The sequence below is a fragment of the Hemibagrus wyckioides genome, linkage group LG09 (genome assembly GCF_019097595.1).
Source record: "Hemibagrus wyckioides isolate EC202008001 linkage group LG09, SWU_Hwy_1.0, whole genome shotgun sequence".
Classification (NCBI taxonomy): Eukaryota; Metazoa; Chordata; class Actinopteri; order Siluriformes; family Bagridae; genus Hemibagrus; species Hemibagrus wyckioides.
This window is the reverse complement of record NC_080718.1, coordinates 17,477,465-17,502,471: the sequence shown is the minus strand read 5'-3', so window position 1 is coordinate 17,502,471 and position 25,007 is coordinate 17,477,465. Positions and strand designations below refer to the sequence as shown.

General features: G+C 42.7%; 1 protein-coding gene across 9 annotated transcripts in view; it reads left to right on the top strand.

Moving 5' to 3' along the window:
- Positions 1 to 25,007, top strand: part of kiaa0586 (KIAA0586 ortholog) — an 86,616-nt gene that overhangs the window by 35,975 nt on the left and 25,634 nt on the right. For 7 of the 9 annotated variants that reach the window (XR_009205768.1, XM_058399012.1, XM_058399007.1 and 4 more), the window contains exons 11-21: positions 3,664 to 3,892; positions 5,015 to 5,113; positions 6,195 to 6,418; positions 10,878 to 10,950; positions 11,138 to 11,419; positions 12,338 to 12,506; positions 13,022 to 13,198; positions 17,478 to 17,662; positions 17,895 to 17,993; positions 22,437 to 22,529; positions 24,393 to 24,577. Coding sequence is in view for 8 of the 9 variants with exons in the window: in XM_058399012.1 (XP_058254995.1) it covers positions 3,664 to 3,892; positions 5,015 to 5,113; positions 6,195 to 6,418; positions 10,878 to 10,950; positions 11,138 to 11,419; positions 12,338 to 12,506; positions 13,022 to 13,198; positions 17,478 to 17,662; positions 17,895 to 17,993; positions 22,437 to 22,529; positions 24,393 to 24,577 (1,815 nt within the window). In the remaining variant the exon portion in view is untranslated. The remainder of the gene's footprint in view (positions 1 to 3,663; positions 3,893 to 5,014; positions 5,114 to 6,194; positions 6,419 to 10,877; positions 10,951 to 11,137; positions 11,420 to 12,337; positions 12,507 to 13,021; positions 13,199 to 17,477; positions 17,663 to 17,894; positions 17,994 to 22,436; positions 22,530 to 24,392; positions 24,578 to 25,007) is intronic. The other 2 variants (XM_058399008.1, XM_058399009.1) reach the window with 2 other exon arrangements.

The window sequence follows — 25,007 nt, the reverse complement described above, 5'->3', positions numbered from 1 at the left end:
CCCCGCAGTGTTGTTTGTGTGGTGTCTAGTTAAGCTGCAGTGATGTCTGATTCAGAAGCCTGCCACATAACTTCTCTATACACACTGCTGCCAACTGCTCGATAAATAATCCCCTAATTGACCCCCATTCTCTAAATTTACCTTAGTTATAGTGTTTCACTGCACCTGAACATCTAACACCATGCTCAGTGAAACTCCTGGCTTTTTATTTAATGCACCAGTTCTCTCTCTCTCTCTCTCTCTCTCTCTCTCCGTAATAATCTTTTTTTGGAAAAACCGTATGCCTTTCCAATTTAAGCCAGCAGACAGAGGTCCCGCTGTTTTTTTTTTCTCCCTGCCGTCTCCCCCACTGTGTGTGTGGTACCGTGCACATCAATGACTACCTGCACTGACATTTACTCCCCGCCTTATGAATGGAATCTAAACTGGCAGCATCTCTGCACATGCACGCACAGACAGCTTTGAACCTCCACCATGGTGGCTGAAGCCTTTTTTTGTGCTTCGGTGCAGGGACGCAGCAGTGCAAAGGGTTTAGAGACGGGATGATCGGCCCTTCCTCCGCTTCAAGCATGCTTGTCTGTTTTACTGAGAGCAATTCCCTTTTTTTTTTTTTTTGCTTTGCGTACTTGGTGACATACAAAAGGGGGCGTTGAGAAACGTTAAATAGGAAAAGCAATGTTCTTTTTTCTTTTTCTTTCTTTCTTTCTTTCTTTCTTTCTTTCTTTCTCTCTCTCTCTCTCTCTCTCTCTCTCTCTCTGCTTTTGATTCGGGCTCTGGGATTCTAGTGTGATGTTTCTCCTGTGGTAGGAGGAGCGCCAAGTCTTTGGGAAGTCAATTTGCCATGTCCTTGTGTGTCCTCTCAAGGGTGAGTTGAATATTAGGTGGGATCCTGATCCTTATCTTGAGGGATGACTGAAAAGGTGCTACACACTGATAAGGTTTAGCATTCCGTGGCAAAGCGACTAAAAATCAATAATGAAATGTGAGCCGAGGGCATTCTCACTTACAACTATTAAGTGGAATCATGCAAGTCATGGTCAGGCACATAAGCAGCTCAACTATAATGGCTATAAAAGTCTGAATGCTCTTAGTGACGCTATAAAAAGGACACCTGTATTGGCATAATTTTCACTGACCCTGAATATTGTCTTGCCAGCATGAGCACAGAACCTCGTTAATGACCCATCCGTGAGAGAAGAGTTCAGAAATGCATTCTGTCCTGGTGAAGGAGACTTTCGGATAGAGTGACCTCTGCAGGGATATTTTACTCTCCTGTCTGTCTGAATCTACACCCTAATCAGTTTTGGGCGAGATCAAAATGCCTGGCTTCTCCTCTATTGCTCACCCTCTTCAAATGGATTAGCTCCTTTTGTGGCATCTTAAAGCTGATTGAAGGCAGCGCGCTGTGCGGAATACATCAGGGCGTCCTCTGCATCACGGAAACGCCTCTCTGGGCTTCATGTTTATTTATCGTGGAGCTCCTGAAAGGCAAAAATAGGTCCGCTTTGTCTCTGTACTTCATGTCAGAAGAGGAAACCTGAGGACATAATGGGGCACTGATGAGACTATTTCCTCATGCACAAAGCTTTATTGCTGCCTGTCTGCCTACACACAGATCACACGCAGTGTGGCCTTGGGTTAATTCAGGGTTTTTTAACATCAGACACTTCACCTTGAGACAATTTGAATGCAGTATATTTTGTCACAGTTCATTCCGATAGTTAGGAAGATTGGATCTGACGATATCAGTGGACTGGAAGAGCAACTTCCTCTACCCTCTGTGAACTTCAGAACCGAAGTGTCGTGTAATTTATTTCTCAGCCATGTTCAACTAGTGAGGACAAACCTAACTCTATACCGCTAGCTCGCTCTATACAGCATGATCTCTCTATAGAGGAGGTTTAGGATATGAAGTAAATTGTGTGTTCATGTCTTGTCAAAGGCATGCAGGAAGACAAACCACAGAAATTTGATTCAGTCCTTCAGGGCTTTGATAATGCTCCGTTCTTGCTCGTATTATAAGGGACAGGATTATTCATCTTCTGTCCACCTTCAGCTTTTTTCTTTTTTTTTTCTCGATAGATTTCTCTGAGATTGTTCTGGCTGCTCTTTGAGCTCAGAATGAATGTGAGGCTCTGTGTGCAGTAGGGTAGAGAGGGATGAATAGACATAGTGTGAGTGCATAAGAGAGAGTGTGTTTGTGTGTCTGTGAGAAAGTAGCCTAGTTGAAAGTGTAGTGAAGCATTCAAAGCAGCTGACAGGATGAGTGGTTTATCTTTGGGCTCTGCAGTGTGTGTGGGTTAAAGTCCTGAGGCGTGGTGTTCAACTCACAGCTTTGACTGGATGTACAGCCACTCTGCATCATCCACATGGCCATTTTCTTTTTTGTCCATTTCTCACTTACTTTCAAATACGAATTTGTTCTACTTCCACTTCAAAAAATCGAAACGTCAAGATGATTAGAGCCAAATCATTACAACGGCCATGTTTTCTCGATCAGCTCCCATAAATAGTTCTCTTTCTCTCTCTGAGTAAGCTTCTACAACACTTTGTTTTTCCTTTTTGTTTATTCTCTCATGATTGGCTTCCTTTGTTTACAATGCTGAGTCAAGGACATAATCACTTTATGTTTCAGAGGTCTAGCCAAGTCCCACTGTGTTAGTGAATAGGAGTGCGGGCATCACAAAGGCACACCAAACAATATTACATTTGATAGCTTTGGGCATCATAACCTTCAGCGTCATGAGTATAACCGATAACTATTTCACACTTCATGTGCTACAGCAACAGTCACTCTTGCCCTTTGAGTGACAGATTTGGAAATTGTTTCTAAATGCTGGCTTTTTCACCTTTTCCTGTCAGGCCTGATTTAGCCATCTTCCTAGAAAGTGTCTTTGTGTCTTTTTACCTCGGTTAGCATGATTTCCACAAATGGAAAATGTCTCTGCGTGGTTAATTGGTCGCGTGGTAGACAAGCACAGCAGTGTTTTAGACACAGACTTCACAGTAATGTTCGATGAATTGGCAACACTACACTATGAAAACAGTTCAGACTGACGGCTCCTGGCTCGAACCTGTTGAGTAAACCCCCTCACTCAGGGCCTCTGAGCTTTCTCATTAGATTGTGCTGCCAAGCCAGAATAAATACATATTTTAACTTCAGTGGTGGCTGACTAGTTTTACGCCTAACACTCATGCCAAATGTACAGTAAACAATGAGCTATTCAGACAGATGTCAGAGAAAGTGCACACAGAGGGCAACTCCAGCTGAAGTCCCTTAGCACTGTTTGTGGGTGCTCTCTGGTCATCTTCAATGCTGCAAGGCCCTGTTGTCCTTTAGCTGACCTTCATATTTATACCACTTCCCAACATCGCTCCCATCATGAGCCAGACCACTGTGGGCTCCTCAGTATGCATTTTTTGTTCTGCTTAAGTGCTTTTGCAAGCGCAATTGATTAGATATCTTATTGCATCTATTGTTTTGTGTGGAGGTCTAGACCTTATAATTTAGCTGGTAATGTACATAATGTAAAAAAAAAGTAAGTCAGAAGAAGAGCTTCAGCTCATGATCTCACGCTATTGTCAGAACCTGTGGTATTGCATAAGCCTGGTCTCACATGTGTGGCATTCAGATATGACTCAACTTAGTCTTTCTTCTTTCAGAGAAAACCTAGGAGAAACATGTTTTTTTCCCACTGGAAGGGTTGAACCAGAGAGGCCAGCTGCTACACTGACCAAACGTCTGAGCACAAACGAGAGCCAAGAAAGCCTGAAGGGAGAGCCTACTTCAATCCATGCAGCTCAGAGCAGCTCCAGTTCTGCTATGCAGCAGGCCAATGCGATGCTACAGGATCTGAGCAGACTCAAAGACGAGATGAGAAACTTAATCCAGGTAAATGTGGTTAACGAATAGCATGATAGGAATCTTAGCATTATGTAATCTCAGAATATATGTCTGACTCTCTTTTTTCTGCTTTTACTCCAAGTACTTATAATGTGTTTCTCAGTTACATTTACTGTACATGTGACTATGTTGTCCGTATGTCTCTCTCAAATTTGTCATTTTAATGATCGTCCATTGTTGATCAGACCTGGTCAGGCACTCTAGCCTAATATCTGGTCAGCAGCGCACACTGCCTTCAATGCCATGTTGATCCACAAGTTGCTCACCTCCTAAAGCAGACCAATGTCCATTTCCTGTGCTGTGCTTCAGGAAGTGCTAATCTAATAGAAGCAGGGCGCTGATGAAATCAAGCCAAGACTCCGACCCTGCGTCTTGTATCTCTGTGACTCGACAGCAATTTTCCACTTGTTTTTTTTCCCACTTCTTCCATCACTAATAAATTACAGCACTTCTTCGTTCTACCAAATGTGCCGCTGCCTGTTTCCATCTATTACAGTCAACCCCCCACTCCCCAACGCCCCCACCCGCCTCCAAGCTGAGGAATTGAGTTTCGAGGCACGCCTTGGCTGCGGCTGAAAAATTCCATCAGCCAAGAATAATGTAACACAAGGCAAATGACACATTAGCATATAATTGAGGATGCGGGATTTGAATGCTCTTTGGCCGTTGACAGAGAGGCCCAGGAGTGTGTGTTTGTCTATCTGTCTCTGTCGCTCTCTGTGCTGAGAGAGCCTAGTCACTCTATGCTGTCACTGCCTGGCCTGTTTTAATGGAATGTCACTCACGCCTACCCGCTGCACAGTGAGGATCACGCTCCTGCTCATGGCGGCTATATGCCCCTCAGTGTCATGAAAATTTCATATACCATGTTACTGTGAATAGAAAGAAATGTTAGTGGATTGATTAATGGCACTTAATGTTCTACACTTCATTGCTATCGAGACATTAATTTGAACTGTTACATCAATGCTTTTTATGCATCCTTGCTTTTGTGTGTGTGTGTATGTGTGTGTGTGTGTGTGTGTGTTGAGCCGAATCGAGTCATTCCATTGTTTAGCAATAACTGTGGCCAGCTTTCTCCTAATCCGACCTCTCTGTGCTCTCTACCAGACTGCTGATGCATTTCCTGTGAAGCCTGCCGAGCCAAGCCACCTCGCACCCCCCACCCTGCCCTCTCCTCCACCCCAGCCCCCACCCCCAGTCTCCATGGTAGGTTCCCATAGCAACTCCAGCCTCTGCAGTGCCTGCATTATGGCCGTTTCCTTCACACTGGTCACAACAAGCTACAGACACAATGGCACCTTTTGTATGCCGCAGTTTGAGACGCGCCGTTATGCAGAGACTGTACAGATAAATCAGGGTCGTTATCTCTCATGTACACCTGGATGGAAAGAATGAATGCACAATGCCTCTAAAAATCCATATCCACGCTGCGTCACAGCTCTGCAAACACAGCAACAGCCATTTGCAGCTTTCCTTTTGTTGAGTGTTTCATGGTCTATAATTGGCAGCGTAGCAGGAGAGGCCTTACATTATTTGTAGCACTTGTAGCTTAAGAACTGAATTACACAGATTCTGATTTGGCAGTATTACACATTTGAAAAGCCATTTACTCAAACATAAGTGAACATTCAGCAAAAGTACTCATTGCCCTCAGTTCGGACTTGAATCGAAGTACAGGCTAGGAAACGTTGTAGTGACTCTTTGCATGTTAAATTCTTAATTGGAGAGGGTGAGGGACAGAGACCTGTGTCAAGGTGAGAAGGGTGTGATCATCTCAGAAATGGATTTATGAAACTCAGATTTATAATCAGGAGAGGATAAGCGGAAACGACAGCCAAGGTCCCACTGCTCCACACATTCACTGAAAAAGGAACAGGACAGGTTTGCTACTGGGAAAATGGGAATTTGACGAGCCTGGCACATAGCTAACCTGGGATTTCAGTTGCTTTTCTGTTATTTAAGTTACATTACACTCCTCCTTTGACATCATAGTGAGTAAGACTTGATGTTTTTTTCTTCAGAAAGACAATAAAATAAAGCATTTAATACATATTTCTCACATTCGTTGTTCTTGTTTTTTTTTGGTTTGTCAGTCCTGCCGGAGTAGCGCCAACTTTCCCTTGATGGATTTATTTGGGGTTCTTATCATAGCTGCATTATATTTCCTTTGTTTGTCTGTCATGTACAGAAAGATTTTCATTTTTTTTCTTCAAGCTACAAATGACTTATGGCTTTAATCACAGCTGTGTGAAGCTCAGGATTTTTTTTTTCTATTTTTCTCTCCTAGCCATCAGAGCAAGATGATGAGGTCAGTCCTAAGGCTATTCCCCTGTCTCGACCCAACCAGCTACAGAATAGCCGTCCACCTGTTTCCATGTTTGAGGATGCGGAGCGTGTCCTGAGGCAGGTCAGACAAAGCCGGAAGGTTCTAGAGGAGAATCTGCAGGCAATTTTGAGGGCCAAGGAAGGAGAAGTGCTTCATACACAACTTGAGGCACTGTCGAACAACAGGTACGGTTTCTGACAGCGCTATAGCAGCTCTAAAGACAAACCATTATTGTAAACGCTTCACTCCTGTTGAAATACTGAATCTATTTAATGTTAGGGATTAGTTTTGTATTTAAAGCAGGCTTTCTCTATTACAAAAAAATCTCAGAAGTACTACATATGAGCTTACTCCAGGTTACACCAATTCTCAGATAACACTGTACCTTGAAAATTCTTACCCACAGGATCTGGATGTTAAGCTAGCTAATGTTAACCATGGAGGGAAAATGTTTTCGATTGCTTTGTCCACTATTAAATAAATTGCTAAGAATGTGACAACACAAAACAAGCACTGGCTGCTAATAGTATCCTCATGTACACTTGTGACAAAGGTAAATAACAGGTAGACATAAGAGGCATTTCCAAAAGGCTTATTCATGCATGTTCTTAGATTGTACATTTAATAAGGGAAGCTGCCATTTTTGTCGTTTTTAAGATATTACAATACGTCAAACAATTTATGTTTTCAAATGGTTTTTATAACATAATTATTTAAAATAATGTCTGTATGAAATAGTGACAAACACTGCAGCTTCTTTTGGCATTAAATTAAAACTTGAATGTTAACTCAAGAATAGTGGCATAACATTTCTTTCTAATATCTTAGTAATAGTCTGTCCATTCTCTTGAGTGTGACCAGGTAACTTCTCAGTTTTACGCTTCTAAAACTTTTGCCTTGCAAATGTGTTCAGGCATAAGGCCCTGCGTGTGATTGACAGCTAGCCTCAGAGCACACTCCAGGCAGGGAAGGGCTAAGCCAAACGGAACCATCACAGTGATTGGCGGCTGTCAGTGGAGCTCTTATTCCAGCGCTACTTAACCCCCATGTATTCAGCCTAGATGCTTCACCTGACCCATGTCCGTGCCACCACCAGTGTTTCCATGTACAACACCAGGAATCCCCCCACCCGAAGCAATACAAGTTCTCCTGAAGGGATAACATCAGACAAGATCATTTTAGTTTTTATGTCACTGTGGATTTCCATATGTTTTCTCTGTATATATGATTTTTTTTGTACAGTAATATTCTTGGACTGACAGAAAAAGCATACAAATTGTACTCTCAAAACGTACAGCACTCTTATAATAGCTGTAATGCATGCTGAATATAAAATTCATCAAATTTCAACTCTGCCAAATTCCATTGCATCATAGATTCAGACTGAACCTAATGCGGAGCGTGCTGTCAACTCTCGAGAGGTGCTGTTTGTTTATGGCTTTTAGGAAGCACAGCCCTGAGAATGAGTGGCAGAGGCTCAGAGAGGTGTTTTAGTAGCTCTCTTGAAATGGGGCTCAGGCTCTTATAGCAGAAAGTCAGACGCAATCTCAGCACTCTGACTGCTCTCGATGTGACATTAGCCCAGCTCCCCCGGGCGCGCAGCCACTAATGGTTTGTGATGCAGCAAGAGGTGGATGGAGTGCATGAGCAGGGAGAGCCGCTGGAGGAGAGATGGGGCAGGCGAGGGAGTGCTAAAGGAGCAGTTTAGAAAGTGAAATGGAGAAGGCTGCCCCAGGATTGCTGTGTGCTTCTGCTGATGATACTGAAGATCTAAGAAGAGGGGGGCAGGTGCGATAATGGCACCCACAGGCTCTCCTTTGGCTTACAGCACTCTCAGTGTAGGGAAGAACACAGCAGGCACAAATTTTGTCAAGGAGCATTTCATGTGCAACTTAATACAATTTGTTTTGATTGATTACTTACTCATTTGATCTGCTTGGACCAGATTTTGCTTGGAACCGCGTGCTTCACCATGGCTAAACATCTGTGGGGTCTGGTTTTGGCTCAGTCACTCCCCTCTGACACTTCTCAATACCCAGCCCTGAATCCAAACTCTCATTTAAAAATGTCAGCCCCACTGGTAATTGTCTCGAAAATGGCAGCTGCAATCAGCTCTGCTCTTATTGTGTGAACATGAAAACACAAACATGCAGGTTGATGTGGCTGCCTCTCCCTGGCATAATGGCTTTGATCTTTTCCTCCACCAAAAGGTCGCAAGGATGGAGAAGCCAGGTACCGCCCATTCATCCTCCTTCACCTTCTCTCAGGTTCCACCTGCCTTCATCCTTGTTGGAGGGGAGGCGCTTTGCATCATACCTTACATCCATGCTTTGATCAATTCATTCATTTTGGGCGTCTGACTTTGCAAAACGAGGCTGAAGTAGGATTTTATCCCTGCCATTTATTTCTTTGAATTATTAATGAAGCCATTTGCGAACTGGAGCCTTCATCAGCCTTCATTAAGCTCCGTGCCTAAAAAGTTGTAGCCTACCTTCCTCTGAGGTAAAAATGAACCCTGTCCAAATTTGAATTACTTTGTAATTATAGCCATCACCTGCTTTGAAAATCACACAAAGCATGTTGCATAATTCAACAGATGGTTTAGACCACCTTTCGCTTGTTTGGCTGTGGTTTAGAGACTGGCTTTACTCTGCATTGTTCCTCATTGGCTTGTGTTTTTTTTTTTTTTTTTGCTTTGTGCTGGTCTCTTTCTGTTCTGTGTTATTTAGTTCTCACAGTAGATGACATCTAATGACATGTAATTCTCTGAAGTTGTACATGGAAAGGAAGAGGACACCTGGTTCTACCCTAAGATTAAAGAACTGCCTGGTTATTCTTCTATGCCTTTGTCATTTGAGTCAACTCTGCTCCTTGTTCCTCCTTACCAAGAACGTTTGGTATTTTTTTCCTGGTAATCGCAGTTGTTGACCTCCGTTGCAGATCTGCCATTGACCCCACTGTGCTGCTGTCTGTTTGACTTAGAGTAGAGTAAGGATTTATTGCTTTACCATTGCTTTTCTTTATTCAAATGATCAGGTCTTGTTTCACTTAATGTAAATTCGACATATGCAAGTGCAGTCACTTATCATTCATTGCAATTTACGATATTGAAGCAGGTGTCTTCCACCGAATGTAGCAGTGTTATTTTAAACTCCTTAAAGTGTGCTGTAGCTTCTGGCATCTTCAGTGAAAACATCTATCTTTTCTTGTCATTTAAGAAAGCTGTTACACTGGATTGTGTCCTCCCTTTTGTGCAGTCATTATATTCTTCTTCTGCGTGTAGGGAATGTGAATGAGGCATTGGCGCTGAATCCTCTTTATAGTTCATTTTCCACTTCTTAATTCTCCCACCCCAATCTGAGGAGCTCAAATATTCGGCATAATAAAAACTTCAAATGGCCTCAGCTGGAACACGGTGGTGTAAATGTCGAGCAGCCCGTGGGAGGTTAATTGAAGGTCATTTCAAGCACTCGGATCAATCGTGCTCCATTTGGAATCGCGAGTGTCTTCAAGCATCATCTGATTAGGTGAATCCATCACGCCGCAGACACTTGACAAAAGCCGGAGAGCGGCGCGGCACATAGACGGGCTTTCTGAATGGAAGCCGGGATTTTTTTTAGGTGTGTGTATTTAGGGGGGTGGGGGGGTGTTATGTGGCGAGTAGGAGTAGGAAGCTGGGAGTGTTTGGAGGGCTATTGTGGGGAGATGGAAAAGGTAGATCTTTGGACCTGTGTGTGGCCATGCATGCACACACACACACACACACATACAAGCTTCATGACCAGATGTTTGTTTTCCCACTGTGGCACGGAGGCAGAACATATCTGCTCTGCCCAGAAACAGCCATGTTCTCCAGGCACCCAAATGAGAGACTCTGCTCCAATAGTGGGCTTTCCTCTGTGTGTGTGTGTGTGTGTGTGTTTGTGTGAGTGTGAGTGAGTGAGTTCTCTCTGTAAAGGCACAGTCCCAACTCTCCATATGAACCTGCAAAAATACTCCTAATACCTGTCACTTTATTCCCTTCCATGTTTAGTACTCTTTCCCTCAAGGGCATGCTGAATTAAGAGGGGAGGAAAAGTAGAAAGATATGATTAAAGAGTATGAAAGAAGGTTTGGCAGCATCTTCACATGCGGAGTGAGTGGGAGTGCAGCATTTTCTCCCCATGTCTGATTTATTCACTGCAATAAGTGATGCAGAGACAGGCCAACAGGCCAGCAGACAGCAGGGCATTAGCATAATTTGTGTTGCAAAGAAGTGCTAGAGCGTCCTGGGCATCTTTAAAAGATATATGACACATTTAGTTTGGCTCTGCCCCAAGATATCACTCGTCATTGTGATTAATACAGTAGTGTCATTGCACATGCTCGTGAACTGATTTGCTGAAAGATCCAAAGCTAGAAAGCTAACTGGAGTTATACGGTACACCCAATGGGGTTGTGCTTTTTTCTGAACTTGTTTCTGGTGAGAAAGGGTGTGGAAAAGGTACAATTAGACCTGGGGTTGCACAACACGGGCCTGATAAATATTCAGCTAACCAACACTGTGGATTGCCTGAATGCTTGCTGTGGTGAAAAACCATGTGAATGAGGATGTGTAAGAGTTGCCACTGAATACTAAATTCCTGCCTGTGTCCTACCCTGTAGGGATGCCAGCAAGGAGCTGAGAATAAAAAAGACTGTTGATGCCTGGATCAACACACTGAGCAAAGAGATTCAGGTGACAATCATATCTTCAACACAGCCACAGTTAACACCAATCACAAAATACCAAGACCTTTAGAAATAATATCAAGTTTTATAAAGAATTTCTTTCCCAGAATCTTCACTTTGTAACAGCAGTGCTTGGAGCACAGTGCCCTCACCACGCCTGGAGTTTGAAATTGCAGTTTTGTTCTCTGTGGCAGGAAGAGCTAACGCAACATGGATCCGTTGTTCAGATGAAGGCTGTAGAGAGAGATAGTGTGGCAGCAGGCGGATCAACACAGCGGGATCAGAGCAGCAGGAGCAGGAGCACAGCTGGGAAAGAGCCTGGAAGACTGGGGAGAGAGCGGAAAGGAGCCACTGCAGCGGCGAGGAGAAAAACCTCTCACAGAGACTCCAATAGACCACAGGCAGTGAGCACACAGGCTTCCAGCCAAGAGCTTGCCTCATCTTTTAGAAACAGTACTGAGCAGCACCCACAGGCGGTGAGTGCCGTGGCACCATCACTACCTTCTTGTCACAAAATTCTGACAACGATAAGTGCAGTGAACTAATTGGCCTGGTCAGTTGCGCACAAATTTCGCACTCAAATGTGGCATGAATCTGGAAAAGGTTGGATTTCAGTATTTGAGCTTTCTGAGTCTTGACAGAACATACTGACCAAGCTAATGCATCACTCTGTCATTAAAATACTGCTCCTATTGTTAGTCGTGCAACATTACAGGTTAAATAATGCATGGAAAGAGTACGAGATGCCATTATCATTTTACTGCAATACACTTGTTTTGGTTTTCAGCAGTGACCTGTTTTTATTTGTGGCTGTAGCGCTGTAGATCCTCTTGTACATTATTTATTTGTCGGTACAACCAGACGGTAAGCTCACAACGCTTAGACTCTTATCTCTTCCATCTGGATGCAAACACAACACCTCTGGATGCTGCTCAGTTTCTGCTACCCGTTAACTAAATAAGGTGTTGTAAGCATCCATATGTTGCCTCATGCATTCATTTGCTATAAATAAGAGTGTGCAGACCAGAGCAGTGCTGATTATAAGTGTTTGGCCTCTGCTTGCTCTGCAGCAATAGCTGGATGAGTTTCCTGGCTTCAATTATAACACACCAAAACCTAGCAACTGGTTAATTGAGCCTTTACTACATATAAGGGTAAAGATTTTTTTTTTTGCCTCAAATACTGACAACCTGTCAAAACAATTGACTATCTAGTAATGAGTGGAGAGCAATCTGAATGTTGACAATAAAAGCTTAACAAAGGAAATCTTTCTCTACATGGTTTTGTTTAAATATGTGATCAGGCAAATCCAGTAGGCTACATTTTCCTGAAAAGCAAAATGGAGACAAACACCTTTAATATGCTTAGTGTTAATGTTCTTCTTTCTGGTCCAGTCAGCAGTGCTGAAGTCTGCAGGTGATGAAGCGTACCTAACAAAGGTGTACGGGAAAGCCCTGTACGAGGGACATCGACGCACATTAAAGAAAGGCCCCTACCTGCGTTTCAGCTCTCCTACGCCAAAATCTAAAGTGCAGCGTCCTAAAATGATAGAGAGTGTTAAAGGTAATGCAATTCCACTGAAATTAGCCTACAAAACTGTAGTGTGGATACAGATACAGTTTCTTCTGAAAGTATTGGAACGGCAGGGTTGTGTTTGCTATATACCAAAGACAGAATTCAACAGTTTGGTAATGTCAGTGGGTTGCCGGCTTGATGCAGTTATTGCATGCAATTTATATGCATCCACAAAGGTTCCATGTTCTTTAGCAAATATAGATGTAAATATCAGGAAATGAAAGCTAAAATTCTCATCTTCATCTTTTGATCCCAAACCCAAATACAGAAAAGCAAAAGAATTGGCCTTGCTGTTCCAATATTTTTGATTATTATACATCACATTTATGCTGCACAAGAAAGTTGTAGTACTTACTGAATAATTCTAATATTCTTTAAGATTAATAACTAAATTATGAGTGTCTTCGATCTCCCTCATAAATTAATGTCGTGTGTGTGTGTATACACTAATAGTTCTTGTGTGTATATATATATGTACTAGTATTCTTATGCCTCCATTAAAGGTGTGAAGATGAAGTCCTGCAAGACCCAGACCAGTGTTTCTGGAGCTTGTCATGCGTCTCTCCTGCAGCCTGTGTCCTCTGAGCCCCAGTACCTGTTCAGTCCTTGCAGCCCCATCGAGGAACAGCAGCCTGGCTCTCTGTTAAAAGGCTACCTCATGCCAATGGCCATTCCTCTGGGTAAACACTAATTCCTCTTATATCTTCAGTACTAGCTATACCTTCCATGTGTTTGACCAAATGTACTCAACACAAGTAAAGATTTGTGAGGATTGCCACTGATTGCAATCTATAACGGCCAGTTTACTGAAGATATAGTTGCTTTGGCTAATTAAAATCCCCAGGCTTATTAGCTATTAGTCAGGGTCCATTAATTTAGACCTATAATATTATCTTCAAGTAACCACAAGGATCTTAATGTTTTAATATTGTTGAGTCAGTTGCAGTATTTTTAAATAGCAGTCATGGGCTGTAATGGTACTACCTTAACTAGCTCTGTGCCACGGCAGGAACCTCCATCTTAATGGCATTACATTAACAGCTAAGAGCTGTAGAGTTCTGTTCACTCTGCAGTAAAGCACAGTGCTACAGCTAAACCCAGACAGCCCCCACATCCTGCTGCTGGAAAGCTCCAGTTCTTCTGCTTGACACTGAGCACATAGCAGTATAAAAAATGGGCATAATTAGACAGACATTTAGCTGTGTGAGTTCTTCATTACGGCCGAGTCTTTGCTCATGTAAAGCCTCCGTTCCTCCTCCTAACTTTTTTAATCACTTTACTGTCAAGGCCCTCTAATGCATTCTCATTTCCCGGTTCAAATCACTGCAAGCTACGCCTTATGACCGACCTTGTAGCAAAAAAGGAAGTTAGACTAACTACATGAAGGAAAGTATGTCTGTTTTACAAACAGAGTTTGTAAAACTACAAGCATCTAATTGAACACGTTTAGGCATATTGCTCATGCCTCTGTTGCTCTTGTGTTTTCACATACATTATGGTAGTGCACTAGTTGAACTCCAACTGAATTAAATCCATTAATCATTTCTCTAATGGTCCGAAAAAGTGATAAGAAGCACCTTTTTAAGCAGGCCACCACGCTTCCTTTCTTTTAAACCTTTGATATTCAGAAGCTTTTGTAACAAGGTGTTGATACAGAGCTCCTAATGAAGAAGAGTATCAGAAATGGAATCAGGCGGCAGGGAGTGGAATAACGATGTTTGAACAGTGGGAGGCCATTTTGTGCACTGTCGCCCAGCGGCTGAACTGACCTCTGCTCTGAGCTGCGGCAGGGCGAACAAAGCCTTGTCTAATCACATCTGCAATGCAGTGGCCATCACCAGCGTGAGACAGACACGACTTTTTCCTCTTAAATAAGAGAGAGCTTGTCTTTCAGATTTAAAACAGCTGTGCATCCTCTTCGAAAGAGAGAGAGAGAGAGAGAGAGAGATGCTCTCTCAGAGCTAACGAACTCTAATGTAGATGAAACATAGTGTACATATTTGTGTAAAGATGTTTGTTGTATCAGTATACCGTCTCCTATACGTATATACTATAAAGCATTTGGACATTTTTTTTAGTATTTTAATTAAAAAAATTTATAGTACTGAATAGTCTTTGGCCAATGCAGGATATACAGAACAGAATTATGCGTCATGGAGTTTGTGAATACATGTTCTTCCTGTATTTGCCGAGAGCACACTAGAGAAATGCAGTGACCGCTTTTCCCTGGGGTGGTTTAATCACATCAGTCACTTCAGAGCAGTCTACCTGCTTCAGTACTGGTGGCTATCTAATTTCACATCACAGTTTGTGCAGTTTGAGTTTGTGTGTGTGTGTCTGACTGAAGCCCTTGTGGAAAGTTCCAGACTCGTTAATAACTTCCCAGACTGTGCTGCGGTGCTCTGTAGTGTGGATGTGAGGGGGCAGACCTGGCCAGATCTGCCCCCCCCTCCTTCTCCAGTGACACTCCGCAGGGCTGGAGCTTTGAGCTGCCCTATTTTCCCGGCTCCGTGGCTCCCCGGAGAGGACAGTGGGATTGGCAGAGGCCCCCAGGGAAGCACAGAGAGTCTTTCATCTGCAGCAGCTGTTCAGGCAGGCACATCCGTGGACTGCCTCCGAGTTTCAGACGTCGGCTAAGTATGGCAGACGGCTTCCCACAAATCTGCTTTATTAAGTTCTGCATGGCAGATCAGGGAAGGTACATATCAAGCCAGCTATCCTTGATAGAAGCTGATTTAATTTTGTGCTTGGAGAATTGATCAGTTGTCAGTTCAGTTACTTTCCACTATATGTTATTTTTTGGATATCGGGTGGGTTTGCAAAAGCTGAATATTAAAAATTAAACTTGGGGCCAGATTTGTTATGCTGCCTCCTTGTTTTTCTGTCCACTTTCACAATGACAAACTCCTAGTGTACAATAGCAGGTTTGTTACATATTAATAGTACCAAATTGAAATGCACAAGACTGCACACTCCTCCTACTGCAGTGTTGCCAAACGCCTCTGCATAAGAGCACTAACCCCTCAACACATGACCCATGATTGGCTGGCACATCAGTAACAGGGGAGGCAAAAAGAGACGCTGTGATCTCTCTCCAAATTTAATGTGGTTACATTCTCCTGCTCCTGACAGCACAGCTTGGTTTCTGACACACACTCTTACAATGTGTGGTTGTTTCTCCCGTCTGATATTAAAATCACTTCCCTTGTTCCTTTACGTGCATGCTTTGTAGTGTATCTTGTTTGCATTACTTTTACTTTTTCACTCTCCCCTATCCTGAATACAGGAATGTAAATGAATCGCTTCCTTGGAAAAGCTTTTTTTTTTTTTAACTGGCATTTTATACAACTGAGCCCACATGTTTCCTATCAGATATTTTTTTATTCCGTATGAGTCAGAGTCTCTTGCCTCAGAGCCACCGTTTGGATCCCCTTCAGGCAAATTATGGAAATCATAAAGCTACCTCGTATTTGCTTAGCTTCTTGCAAAAACTGGAAAAACAGATTTCTGTGCCTGCAGCAGATTTACGCAAATACAAGACTCTCTCTTGGGTGTTAATGTGCCATGGCCAAGCTCATGTTCCTGTGTGATTGAGCAAACGCATGACCATTTGCGTGCCCCATGCAGAGTCGAGAGCCAGCGACCTGACTCTGTTAGCGTACTCTGGCTGAACTTCTTTGTCTCCTGGTCCACTTCCACAATGGACGCCGGTCATGAAGCTGGGCTGGCGTCCCAGCCTGGCAGATGTGTGTGTTTGTGTGTGTGTATGGGTGTGTGTGCTCGGGTTTAAACAGGGTCTGAGTGTTGTGGATGTCCTTTATGACCTCTCTTGAGTAAAGGAAAAGATAGGTGTAGTTCAGCTCCAGCTGCTGCAGGGAAAGGCTGTTTTTAATATCCCATTCACGTGAGAGCACGGCTTGCTGCGTGTCCTGGCGTGTAAATAGGACTGAGATGCTATCTCCCTTGTCGGAGCAGGGAGCTTCAGGGCTTTGCTACAGGAACACATTCATTTTGCCAGAGTGCATCAGGAGTCCACTCATATATTAGTGCTCTGAGTGCGGAACAATGCATCAGGCTGCTGTGGTGCAGGAAGAAAAGGAGGAGAGATTGATTGGTTTTTTTTTTTGTTTTTTTTTCCTTTTCTTTTTTTTAGTGAGGCACTACCTCCTCTTTGTGGCATTGTTAGCACTGACGATGCCAAGTTCAAACTAGCTGTCAATTCTCTGCATTATTTCCCTCTCCCTCTGTCCGCATGCATGTCATTATGCGAGTGCTGTCAGCCTCTTAAAATGGGAATTCTAATTACTAAAAAGGTTACATTGTGTAATGCATTCAATTATTAATTATTGCCGCATTATGCATTTGCATTGAATAAACCATAGAAGGTGAAAATTATTGCTTTCTTCAGCAAAAGAAGATTTTAGAATTTTGCTGGGAACTTTAATGTTTTTGGTTGGTTTGCTTTATTCAAGTTTTGTTGCTGTTCAGTTAGATTTCTTACTCTAGTTCGGATGTCCATCAGCTTCAAGCTATATTCATGCTTTCATAAGCACACCATTTAAACTTGTAGATCGAAATCCTAATGCCTTACTATTCACTTTATATGCTCAATACATAGAGTATAACATAATGGAGTTGTGGAATGGAATATAAGTGATGTATTATGCAGTTGATAAAATGCCATCTGAATTTTAGCCAAAGAAAAAGTCTAGTAAGTACATGCTGAACATTATCTACTTACATGTATTCACCCTTAGGACTTTTTTTTAGAACCTTAATTGTGAAATTAAAGTATGACAATTGATATGCTTTTATTTTTTGGAGACGTAATCAGAAGGTATATTCGGCCTAAAATGTATGCAAAAGGACTTGGGTTTTATGAAGACATGTATATTCTAAAAACCTTTTCATTTAAACAGTACAGTTTGCTCTACAATTTGATTATATACTCTTTCCTAGGCAAGCCCAGAGTTGATACCCAGGCTGCTTTGCCTTCACGGGTCATCATTAGTGACAAGCCTGCAACTGTGATAACCTCCATCCCTCCTGCCCCCAAAGTGGCTCCTCTTATCCGTAAACCCAACACATTGCTGCTGGAAGTTCAGTCGGAACCCAAGAAACCTGCCCCCCACCTCGAAATACAGGTAAATGAGAGTTAGAGCTCTCTTCTGTCAGCTTGTCCCAGTTACAACTGGACCTTTAAATGGTATGAATAAATCTCAGACAGTTGTACTCAACCCGTGGATTTATTTGACATTTCATAGCACATTGTCTCTTCTGCCTTTAATCCATCTAATGGCTTTATGTCTGCTGCTGAAAGTACATGACTTAGCTGCATTCCCTGCAGTATAATTGAAGGACTGTCTTTGTATCCAGGTTCAACCCAGTGTGAACATCGAGAGTGTATCAGCCCTGAGCTGTACACTCTCTCCCTCTCCTCCTCCTTCTCCTCTTCTTCCTCCACCATCCTTTCAGGTAATCAGCCCACACGAGACATAAACACACTTCTCATGTGCGTTCCATATGCAGCAGTCTTACACAAGGCACGAGTGTCATCCGTCTCAGCTAAGCGATAATGTAGTCTGTTCCACATTCAGGTTCATGCACCTGCAGTCATTAGGCTGCGTAGGTGTGTGGTAGCATTTCAGTAGACAGCTAGATCTTTTCCATTACTCTTCTACAGAGAGTGAAGTATAGATTAGAAGGGAGTCACTGTTCAAGAGTTTGTGTGCCCCAGTGTATGTATGTTTCTGCAACAGTGTCACAGTGAGAACTAGTGCAAAGGAGACCTGCTTTTAGACTCCCAGGCTGGATCCTACAAAGAAGGATTGTGCTGCTAGCAACACGGGCACTAATGTTTCTGCAGTGTCTCAGGTCAAACTCACAGAACCTTCGCTGTTTCTGTACTGTGGGTGCACATTGCAGCCAGAAAGCCCATTATGTTTCTCATATAGCAGGTAGTCTTGGCCCTAATGCTCTAAATGGATGGACATTAGATTTTGGCCTAGCTCCAGACAGCTAGCTGGTTTTTCCAAGTTGGCATTTATCATTGACCTGCCATTTATACCAAGCCTGCCGTTATAAGCCTGCATGTGAGCTGATGATAAAGTGTTTCAGGGCAGCATGGCTGCATTGCTCTGCCACATCTTGGCTGCTCATGCTCCAGCAATCTCAGTCCTTGCCTGTTCCCATCCGGTTGCTAGGCAACACATGCGGCTCAGCAGGGTTGTTGATTAGTTGATTTGGAGCAGGAGCGCTGTGAGGAAGAAGCATCGCCGAACGAGGTCTGCTTTGGAAACACTTACATTCCCGAAGCTCTTTGCTACTCAGGCACTGCAAGAGCTCTGGAAATGAGTCATCGGTGGTAAACTCTCTGCACCCTCTCCTCATGTTCATGCACTTCTGATGGCTCAGGCTGATATTTTCAAGGTCACCGTATATCTCTTATGAATGATGTCTCAGCAGCTGAATCATTGAGTGAGGTGGAGGTTGTCTTTTGTCTTTTTGCTCAACTCAGTCCAATGTAAAATTGTATAATGCTTTTAACAATAGACCCTGTCACAAAACAGCTTTACCGAAATATGCATGCAGAATCATAATGAGGAAGCCAGAGGCTATGGCAAGAAAAACCTCCCAAAGGCAACATGAGAAACCTGCAGTGGAACCAGACTCAAAACAGACCACAGCCTCTTCTGCGTGACTCCAGATAGTGTGATTTCATCCAAGATGCTCACAGTAGAATTGAATCATAAAACGAATACATGCCGTTTCCACCATCAACAGAGGCATGTCTCAGTTACACAACATTCTGACCTTAGACTTAAGCGGATAAAAAATAAAAGCATGATGAAATAGCCTACATCATGCACACACATAACAATTTAATGATCTCTGTGTGGCTCCATTAAATTCTGAATAGGTGTAACATAGAAGAAAATCAGGTGCATCATAATAAGATGGAAGTGCTGTTTTATAGGGTTTGAATTATAAGAGTGGAAGCCATATTATTCAATTAAATCAGATTAGCAGTGATTACTGTGATCACTTCTACTCAGACTATTCATGGACTTCACAAGTTTGTGCAAAACGTTATGATCCATTTTAGATCAAATCCATCGGAGTGTCGCTTGAACATGTGCTTCAGTTAAAGAGATTAGACATGAGGAAAATCTGAGCTTTGGTGCAGTCAACACAGTCAATATTACATATCTGCTTACATTTAAAGCAGGACCTAGAAATGATTAAATATTGAACATCAACTTCCTTGGTTTTAAATATTTAAAAATGATAAATGTTTATTTCCAAATTTAATTGAAAAATAATCCCAGAGTTTTCAGTTTGGTTCCAGACTTTCAGATTCTGTATATTGTTATATTAGACTGTATTATTATTTATTTAGAAATGCATTAAATTCCAGATAATTCTGACTAAAGGAGTTCTGCTATGTATAAAATCGAAATATAGTTCACACTGTATGTGTATGTATGGTTTCATTTCAGTGGCTTTATACAAAAGCTTCAAGACTAAATACACTGAATACACCTGCTAGTATCCATCTAAATGATAATTAGTAATTTCTGTAAACATTATTCTGAATTTATTCAAAATGGAATAATCCTTTCTTCTATTGAATCAATGGTAATAGTTTCATTTGATTCGGTTTCATCTTGTGCACCTTTTGTGATCCCAGACAGCTTTTTTTTTTTTAAAAAAAATCTGTATTTTCAACAACGTTGGACAGATGTATAATTTCCACCTTTCCATTTACTACTTCCACTGGATCCAAATGCAGCTTATGAATGCTTAATTCAGGGGTCTCGATGTCTTTTTGTCCAGATGTGCTGTTTGCAGGCTTGGCTAGTGGAGATAGTGATGAGTGTAACAGTATGATCCTCACCCCTGAGGAGGCGTGTTAGTCTGCTGAAAACACACTTACAGCTGGGTTGTCCTCATTTCTCCTAACTTTCTCCATTACTGTCTGTCTTTCATTGGATCAAGCTGCCAATGACTCATCGGCCTGGCACTCCTCAGCCTCACAAGCACTCATTCGCAGACGCACACACATTTATATAGACTTCTAATTACACACACACACATACAAACAAACAGGCTTTGATTTTTACACATGCTTTCAAACCAAACGCTCCCTTGCTCTTGCTTTTTTTTGGCCTGTGTTCTGTCTGACAGAGGGAATTGAATATGACCACACCTCACTAAACATGCCAAGATGACACACACCAAGTGTACTGAAAAATAGATGAGTATGTCCTCGAAGGCTTGTCTGTGAGCGCAGTGCTCGGTTTTGCAGCAGCCAGTGCAACTGGGTTGAAATTTATTTCAGGCGCAACTTTCACAATCCCATGAGACTGGATTTGCCTTGGATATAGGTCAGATTCATGAAGCGGTGTTTTGGTAAAATAACTCTCTGTATGTTTTTTTGTTTGTTTGTGTGGGAGTGAGAGACTGTGCAATGGAGAGCGGTTTCTATGTTACCTTTTTCGCAATAGCAGTGAACTGACTGGTTATTGACCTGCTTGTGTCTCACAGCCTATTTTAGAGCCGTGTGTGTGTGTGGAATAGTAATGAATGATATAACTCTGGGTTTCGCTGCAGGAGGCTGCTGCTCTGCAGTGCTGTCTGTTTCTGCAGCAGGCCCTCGGTGTCGTTTCACACACATGTACAGCTCTCTCCCTTCTGGCTCCTTGTTTGTATATGTGCATCATCATTAGTTACTTCATCATGGCCCGTGTTTTTCTAATTACACAGCAATGATGGTGATCAAGATCAACCACTATTGAAATTACAGTTATTACAGATATAAGCCTAATTAACTGGTCAGTTAAATTGAATGGATATAAAACAAAGGTCCATAACATGGAAAGTACTGAAATGTAACAAAACTAACAAACGTATTTCGATATAATCAATGATAAAATGTTAGAAGGCTATATTTTAACAGGGTGTAACTTAATCGTAAGGCTTCAAGGGCACCAATGAATACATGCAATCATAAACATTTATTTGACATACCAAATATATTTAATGTTCATAATCTCTTTTGTGCTATATTAAGGGTTCGAAGGATTTTATTTAAATTGGAACAGATCCATGGTTGCAAAAAGAACTTGCCATCTCCGTAACATGCTTTGACGTAAAGCTGCACATTTACAACGTTCCAATTCAAAGATCATTAGAAGCTTAAGAGCTTGTAATATGGTGCACCTGTGATGTGTTTTCCTCTGCAGAGTGCACTGCACAGTGTCTTGTCTGTGTCTGCTTAGCTTCGGCTCCATCTCACGCTGAGTGAACATGAATCAAGGAGCTCTCTTGGTTACCATAGCGACAAAGACGAGCAGGCAGAGCTAGTGTTTGTGACCCCTGGGGGAAGGACTTGTGATTCTTTCACATATGAGACTCATTGGCAGGACAGATCATGACCTCTACAATCAGTAAATGTGTGTGTGTGTGTGTGTGTGTGTGTGTGCATATGCGGGTGTGAGTGTGTGCAAGTGGATTCCTAGGGAGCATGATTTTTTTTTTCGCCCCCTCATGTAATGTAATGTGCTTGAAAGGAATGCGTGAGGCTGGGGGAAGAGTAATTGTGCTCTACGTTACTCAGCGCCATGGCCCTGATGAGAGGCAGCAGGGATTGGTGGAAAGAGCATCAGGAGATGCTGAAGGGCCTGTATGTGTGTGTGTGTGTGTGCATACAAATTGAAAGTGCTGTGTGATGATTGCATTTAACACAGCTTTGTGTTATGGTGCATGGTCAACTGTAATCACCTGCTTCATTCTGTCATCATGATCTTTAATAATTCATATACTTATATGCTCATAATCCCAGGCTTTTAATGGCATGAGGCTTTTACTGACATTCTGCACCTCATTGACCTTCTTTTCTTCACTCTTGCCTCCCAGTCTGGAGTGGACGACCGAGCGTTCGAAGAGGAGGCTGAGGAGAATGATGGCTTTCCTGGAACCGGCGTCTTTGAGGTGGCAGACAACAGCCAGGTAAATGGAATTAAAGCTCAACATGGTTTCGAGTTGGCCTGATTGCACATGCTCCAGCACACACCACCTCACTCGCCTAGGGGCTGACAGCTTCTAACACCCAGCCTGCCTTGAGAACAGCGATCCATATGCAATTTGAGGCTGACAAAACCGCAAATATACATTCGGCTTGGCACCACCGTCTCGGAAACATCAAACATTAAGCGCTCGGCACTTGGTTAATAAGATTTGCCGAGGGAAGGGGTGAAAGAGAACATCGCTTTCATTAATTACCCATACAGACAGAACGGATTAGAAAATCTACTCTGGAGAATGTCGATTTAGGCGATTGGTATTGGAAGGGCGTGGTGCGTGTGCACAGCCCGTAACCCTCTTTGTTCAGTGCTGCTCAGACATGAGCTGTTCAAGAATTCGTCTCACATCACAGCTCAGTCAAGCATACACTGAAAGCCATAAGCCTCCCGTATTTATGGCTAACAAGCAGAGAAAGCTGCTCGGGATATCACACTGTAGGCCCATTCCAGGTCGGTCAAGGGCAAGCATCAGTTAGCACAGAAATAGCACAGCGGTCGTTAGACTGAGAGAAGAGCAGATCCATGTTGTTCTCACATGCTTTTGTATCTAGTGAAGAGGAAGAGTGTAGATAATGAAAATAAAAGAAGGTTAGGGCACTTAACATGGGCCAAACAACATGGGCTAATCCACATTGCCCCCTTTTGGTTTTACAAGCAAACTGCAGGCAGAGACAAATCGTATCTTTTTTTCAGAGACGAGAGAATAGTTATGCTATTTGTCTGTGCCGATTATTCTCGGACATTTGATCAGTAATAGCTGCCTAACACTTAATGTTTAAATTGTATCTTCTAATAGCTGATCATGATTTACTGAAATTGTGTCTGATTTCCTAACAATCATTGCAAATTGTATATAAATGGCCTGTTTGTTCTCCCAATGATCTGTGAACAATGCTGGGAAGCTAGTTAGTGACTTATTGTGTTTAATGTGTTTTGCTGCTTTTTTGGTAGCAGGGGTATTGCTATTGAACGTTTTATGTTGAGTCATGTCAGAATTATACTGCCGCTCAAATTGTTTTCATGGCAGTTAAGGTCAGAGTTATTGCTCCAGCATTGTAAACAAACCAAACAGAGAAGACTATAAAAGAATTTAAGTGCTGTGCATGAGATTTGCCTTTAATTAGACTAAAAATCCAATTATGCCTGGCGCTCATTCTCCCACTTAGTCTTCTAGCTCTCCCAGCTGTCAAATAAAGGGCGCAGCCACTCCAGTCCAGACCTCATCAAACAAGCCCTGTCTCCAAGAGCAACCAGGGCCAGATGCCCACTCCTAAAATGTCATTGCTCTAAGCCTCCAATGTCTCCACTCTGGCAGCCTGGGACTCTGATGGAGCCATAAACTTCAAACAAACTCAGTGACTGGCAAACATAGCCAAGTTTTTTTTCTTTTTTCTTTTTCTCTCCTTCTTGCTAAATCTCTCACTCTCTCTTTCTCTCCATTATATTCACTCTCTTTCTGTCTCACTTTCTGGAGCCCAGCCACTGGGAATGAGCCATTTGGTCCAGGCTTACCCAAGGCTCTCTGACTCTGCGCCAGAGGAATTTGTGCGTAATGCAAACCAGTGACCAAAGAGTTCAGTGCTAACACACATAACTGAAAGGAGAATAACAGAGGACAAATGTCCCACTTTTCCCAATTCTGCTAAGGCAATAATAGCTGTTGTGATTGTGTCTGCTTTCTAACATGTGTTTGCAGTTCTCAGCTAAAGTGTACACGTCCTTACTTATGGCTGCTGTGAGGTGCATTTCGTATTGATAAACTCGTTTTCCTGGTCACCTGTCCAATTAGGAACCTGAGATGGAGGGAGAATTTCCTGATTCTCCTATAGAGCTGCATGGACTGCCCTCTCCTCCAGTCGCTCTGTACCATGGGCCGACTTTTCCACCACAGCCGAGTCAGCCTAGTCCCCTCGCTCAGCCCATAATCACCGCCATCCAGCACAGAGAGACCCTGGAAAACAGACTTGTGGACTGGTGAGGGTCTTCTGTTCTCACCATTCACTGCACTATATTAACCCTTGTCATGTTTAGCTTGACTAAATGCTCTTATTGGCTCGACACACTGGTTCTCAAACATTTTTAGTCTAAGGCCCCCTTTGTGGATAGTGTCACTGCACCCCCCTCAAACCCCCCCCACCCTTTCTTCACTGGCCTGTTCATACAAGAATAGAGCTCTGTTCTGTTCAATTCTGTTCTATTTTATGTTTATAGCACTTTTAACAATAGACTTTTGCCACAAAGCAACTTTACAGAAATCCAAATGTATATTTAGAGCCCTAATGAGCATGCCAGAGGCAACAGTAGGCAAGAAAAAACTCTCTGAGGCAACATAAGAAAGAGACCTTAAGCTGTCTCAGAAGGGAACATATCCTCTTCAGTGTCAAATACATGTGTGCAATTATGT